The 6,043-nt window shown below is 38.7% G+C and overlaps 1 protein-coding gene across 1 annotated transcript; it reads left to right on the top strand.

Annotated features, from left to right (window-relative positions):
* Positions 1 to 3,980, top strand: lum (lumican). The gene is made up of 3 exons (XM_070928976.1): positions 1 to 53; positions 1,148 to 2,026; positions 2,554 to 3,980. The coding sequence occupies exons 2-3, from the start codon at positions 1,153 to 1,155 to the stop codon at positions 2,706 to 2,708; spliced, it is 1,029 nt and encodes a 342-aa protein (XP_070785077.1). The 5' UTR covers positions 1 to 53; positions 1,148 to 1,152; the 3' UTR covers positions 2,709 to 3,980.
* The last annotated feature ends 2,063 nt before the right edge of the window (positions 3,981 to 6,043 follow it).

Below are 6,043 nucleotides of genomic sequence, written 5' to 3'. Positions count from 1 at the left end.
TGTTCTTACCTACTGGCCCTCCACCCCACGCACACGAACAGAGAGAACCACAGGTAAGCTTGCATATGGAGGCATGGATTTGTGATTTCCTGTTTGATTATTCCACTTTATTTCTGTTTTCCGGATGGGATTATCAGCTGTCACTGCTAGGCTTTTTGGGCAGTGGCTAGTGCTGCAACAGAGAAGGCAAGAATACCAGTGAATGGAACAAAAAATAAGTGGTAGAAGTTTGATGATTTGCATATTGTTTTAGGAAAATCAACAACAGTGTATTAGCCTAGATCTTGCATGTTTATATAGATCTACAGTGCATTTTTAGGACTGTTTCTTAGATTTTGGTGACTTTAGACTTGGACTGGAAAACAAGCTGTTGCACTTGGATCCAGTTTCTGTCTGCATTTTTCATGGGTCTGGAATGAATCATTCTGGTTTTGCATTGGCTGCAGTGTTGCTTTTGTAGTCACGATCCTACACTAGTTATGCCTGTTCCTTGTTCACTGTATTTGCTAAATTGTTAATACACTTAACAACGGGCAAAAATCACTTTTTTGTGTTTCACACATAAAACATATGTTGACGATTGGTGTAGTTTATACATCTATTGTGTGCTCTTCGCTAATCTGTGTTGCATTATTGCTCCCATGGCTGGTTTACGTAGTAATATATCAAGTTGATAGATTAAGTGGTGCTGGGAGCAATGCAGTTTGGTTCAAGCTGCAGCTGTAATGATGTGGCTCGACACAGACAATTGAATCAAGGAATCTAGGACTCATTGGTCTCGAATCGGTTGACATGAACTCTTGACCAATTATATAACACTCTATTATACTCTGGGGAGTGGGTGTGGCAATATGGTGTATGTAGAGAGGAAGGGGATTGACATCTTTTTAGTATTATAGTTTAGAAGTTCTAGTTTTGTTTTATATTTCTTTTGTCCTTCAATTTTCTTTATTTTGTAATAAAATAATTGTCAAAATCCCAATTTTCCACCAGAATTCTTACCATGAAACTGGCTTTAACAAAACAAATCCATTTATGTCTCATTTTGTGTTTATGGTTATTAGTTTACATTTTGTTGCTCTTGATCCCTCTAACCTTCCTATTTTATTCCCTGCCTCCCCTTCCTGTCTTTCTATTGGATCCCCAGAAGCCATGTTTCCTCTCCGTGTACCCCTGTTGGTCGCAATGGTCAGCATGGCCCTGTGCCAGTATTATGACTACGACTACCAGCCTGTTTCCATGCTAGGACCCTCAGGGCCCAACTGTAATCAAGAATGCGATTGCCCAATCAGCTTCCCCAGCGCCATGTATTGTGACAGCCGCAAGCTCAAGTTTGTTCCTATAGTCCCAACAGGGATCAAGTACCTGTACCTCCAGAACAACCTGATAGAAGAGATCAAGGCAGGTGTGTTTGATAATATTACTGATGGACTTCGCTGGCTGGTACTTGACAACAATCAGATTACCAATGCTAAGATAGCAAAGGGCACAATCGACAAACTCACAGGCCTGGAGAAGCTATTCTTCAGCAACAACAACCTGACAGAGCCAGTCATCCCTCCCTCAAAGTCCCTTGATGAGCTGAAGATGATGCACAACAAGTTGTCCAAGTTCCCCTCTGGACTCTTGACCGACAAGGAGAATTTGACCTCAATCAACCTTCAGCACAATCAGCTCACCTCTGATGCTATCACGGGCGCATTCAAAGGGCCGAAGAAGCTGCTGTCCCTGGATGTCAGCCACAACAAGCTGAAGAAGCTGCCAGCCGGAGTCCCCAGTTCACTAGAAATCCTCTATGCTGACTACAACGACATTGACAGTGTCGGAGCAGGATACCTGAGCAAGCTGCCCTCACTGCAGTACCTGAGGATCTCCCACAACAAGCTGGTGGACTCCGGACTCCCTGCTGGAGTGTTCAATGTGACATCGCTGGTGGAGCTGGACCTGTCTTTCAACAAACTGCAGTCCATCCCTGAGATCAATGAGCAGCTGGAGCAACTCTACCTCCAGGCCAACGAGATCAACAGTGAGTGGCAATCTTTACTTATTGGTATTTTATGATACTCTCTGAAAAGCATTGTTCAACTCTAAATGTCTTTAAGTTATGTTTACATTTAGCATGTCTCACCAAAATGCCCTGTGTGTATCCTTTAGGTCCAACAAAAGTGTTGAATGCATTTCCGTCCTCATAAAACATAACATGAACATAAAACATAAAACAAGCCTACTTTTTGAATATTTTAAATTCTGCATTGTTTGCATCCATGTTTGCTAGCTTGCAGTCTTCTTCTTCATTGCCTTTGCATTGCTATGCTTCTTTGTGTGTCATTGCCACCAACTGTCGATTAGCAGAATGGCGTATAACCACAGTACACATGCACAGTAAAAACAAAACAGGGACGCATTAGTAAAAAACAGTGCTCAGTAGTGCTACTAGAGGTCCCCCCAGTATAAGGGGGTTAAAATGCATATTATTTGTATATATATAACTTTTGAGTCTTTTGTTGTTCTACCAACTTCTATAATTTTCTCTCTATTTTTGATTCTCTGTAGAGTTTGACCTGGCAAGTTTCTGCAAGTACGTTACACCCTCCAACTTTTCCCACCTGAAGCATCTGCGTCTGGACGCCAACAACGTCACACATAACAGCATGCCTCCTGAGTCCTCCAACTGCCTGCGCGTTGCTTCAGATATCATGTTTGAATAAGGAGGGAGGTCCTTGTTTAATCCATGGCCTCTCCATGACCCACTTATCTAACTGCCATGGCACAGCTCAGCCCATTTTAATGTCATAGTATCCCTCCTTTCATAGTACTCACATGTCCTTGCACATAAGTAGTATGCAAACCAGGGGTACTGTAATGGCCTCTTCATCAATTAAATATATATCTTGAGTAAATCAAGAGCTGGGCAAATTTGAGATACACTAGATGGCAAGACAAGTCATCAACAATTTAGCAAATCAATTTAGCAAATCTTACATATAAACATATCTCGCAAAATATGCATCAAACGAACGTTTCAAATATTTGGCTCTAGATATGAAGGAATATTCTCATTGTTGAAGTAAACATTAAGGAGAAAAAAAGGGGAAAAAAATAAAAATATAAAGAGTTAATGACCAAAAGTTCTATGAATAAAAATGAATTCATAGTAAAACACACACTTTAAACATTCCATTGCATTTGATTGTATTGAATACAGACACAATGGAGTAAACAATGTTTCCAATGTCTCAATTCAATCGTAGTGTAATTTTGTTGTCTGTCTTGTATGTTCTAATGTTTAGCATGTATTATATAATGTGGGTACAATAATTCATCCATTGCTGTGCAAAGGACCAGCAAATAAGGACTGCGTACTCAGATTACAGTGTATAATGCCTAATGTGAGAAATGATGAACAAATGTAAAATAGCAGTTACACAGCAGTCACATTTTCAACATCTTGAATGAATCAAAGTGGTTTTAAGGAAAATAACAGTGCTGTTTCCTCGTGTCTGCCATTGTCTTCAAATTCAAATGGAGCCTTGATGCAAATAGTATGATGTCTTTTTACTTTGCTCAGTTAAACCTTGAGATGATAGGATGATGTTTTCTTGAAATCACGAGTCAAATTGTTTCTTTACCTAATTCCTAGCTGTCCACTGTCATGCGCATTGCTGATTTGTATACAACATTTGCATTACTTGCATGCAACCAATGGTACCATTCTTTGATAATAAACTACAGCTTTTGCAGTTAAGGTGCTTTCATTGTTACGTTGTTGTTTGCCATGTTTGATAAATGCTTCTTACCAATACAAAGTCGACTTGACAGTAGTGTCATGTTGATTGAAGTTATGTTATTAGAATATCACATTTTGTTTAGGTCATTTTTCATTTCATCGTGATTTCTTTTGTGGCCTTTGACTCAGTAACTGCTCTTGGATTTACTGTGAGGAAACCAAACACAGTTGAATAAACTCTATTTCCAACATATTTGTATGATATCGCTTTTTAAGCCTGCTGTAATTAATCTCTAGCATGTACGGAAACAAATTGATAAAGCCATCTTATTTGACTCGGCATAAAGGTAAGGATTGCCTTCTATATTGCTGAGAGGAACATTGTGCTTAAAAAGGTAATTTCTGTACCACTTTTCAACTTTGCAACTAATGGTTTATTAATTGTTAAATCCTACATTCACTATTTATAAATCTGTAATCTGCCACCAGTGAAGACAGTTTTGTTTGGTTGTTGTCATAAAACCATTAGTTCCACAGTATAAAGTGTTTATAAGTGTGCCTTATTTTAAAGTGGTACCTGTTACGGTATGCTGTAAATGAAGTTTGGGTATTCTTTGCAAATCTTGCATTGACGTCGCTGACAGTGAATTTACTGTACCCAAACATAGGATGCTAATGTTATTTCTCTATAATGGTTCCAAACAAAAATAGTAAACATTAGAAATTCCTCCTTAAAGTCTTGTTTAAGGAACAAGCTGAAGCCAAGTGAAAGGAGCCAACAAACAAACAAAATAACAATCTACAGTCAGTTTTGTCGACGGAGATAATACAATATATCAAGCAGTCAAGATATATTGTACCAGATTTCACCTGAGCATTACGACAGGGCATGATTAGTTGCACATTACTGCTTACTCTGTGGAGTGTGCTGGCTTTTTTGGCAGCTTCCTTTCTGGCTTAAATCTTTGGGATGAAGTCATAATGTCTTCCGTGATTTTTGAAGATGAAGATCCAGATATTTATTCTCTGAGGCCTGTTGGTGTGTTTCCGATATACTGTTTACATTCATGGCCCAGATGTTTTCAAGGAGCCGTACATTGTGTTCTTCATCTGTCTCTTGTATTCCTCACACTCCACTCTGTGTCTCTCATTAATTCACAGAACTTACATCTTTGTTCTCTTACGTTTCAAATAAGCTGCAGAGTGAAACAAAAGAAATGCTGGTCCTGGAGGGATGCAGGGGTTGCAGGGTTTTGCTTGAAACCGCAGCTTTAAGATATTTTCTGTGTAAATCTACCCTTCCAACTGTCTCAGACACAAACCACAAATGTCCCATGACGATTTCAAAGTATTTAAATTTTTCAGTGAAGCTTCCCTGTGGAGCTTCAATATGAACAGCTAAAGTTTCCTTAAGAGAGCACTGTCCTAGTGTACTGTTTCCAGTACGATACATTTTAGTTTGCATATTTGGCTTGTCAGGGGATCCTCCCTGTGCGCGTTGCCACCACTTGTGGTCAAAAGTGTTACAATTGTTGTCATTTCTCTAAAACCCTAAAGTTTTCTTTAGCAAGTTCATGAAAAGGTTTTGCATCAGCATGGCTACTTTCCTGCAGAGAAAACCAAAGCTAAACATTTTTGCTCCACTGTTTGTTTTGCATCTCAACAGGTCACTTCAAAACAATTAGAGAGGAATAAGAATTCTGGGGAATTCTGTTCAGGTTTTTGTCTGAAAAATGTGTGTTTCATGTTCTGCCAGAGGAAAATAAAACATGGTTTTAAAATCAGCACATTCCTTTTGGTTTCAGCACCATCTCTCAAAAAGGCAACATTCATTTTACCATTAAGAAGTCTTTATATGAATTGATGTGAGTATATTTTGGCTTAAGTCATTTATTTATTTGAGCACATTAACAGATGTAAATTAGAAACTTTTTAATATTTATAACTTGTATGTTGTGGACACTGATTCTTACTTTGGGAATTAAGTGCAGCTCAAAACAAGCTATTGTGCATGCAGTGTTGTATCATTTAGCCACTAAACTGGACCAAATTGTGCCTACATCATCAAAAAAAGACTCTGGATACTGTCAAAGCCTAAAAAATCTGCTATTCATTATCAGTTAATGTGTTCCAAAAAAGTATCAGTGTCCAGAAAGTCTGCAAGCCACAGCAGACCGTTCTCCAGTTGCACTCTTTTTGGAATCATAAGATTTGAAATAATGACAGATATTTTGCACCCACCCCCTCCCTCCACTGTGTATAGAGACAATTAAGACAAATAACTGTCATCACTGCTGGAGATGACAGAAAAAATAT

Source organism: Enoplosus armatus, chromosome 22 (genome assembly GCF_043641665.1).
Source record: "Enoplosus armatus isolate fEnoArm2 chromosome 22, fEnoArm2.hap1, whole genome shotgun sequence".
Lineage (NCBI taxonomy): Eukaryota > Metazoa > Chordata > Actinopteri > Centrarchiformes > Enoplosidae > Enoplosus > Enoplosus armatus.
The sequence above is the reverse complement of the archived record's forward strand: the minus strand, read 5'-3'. Positions and strand labels throughout refer to the sequence as shown.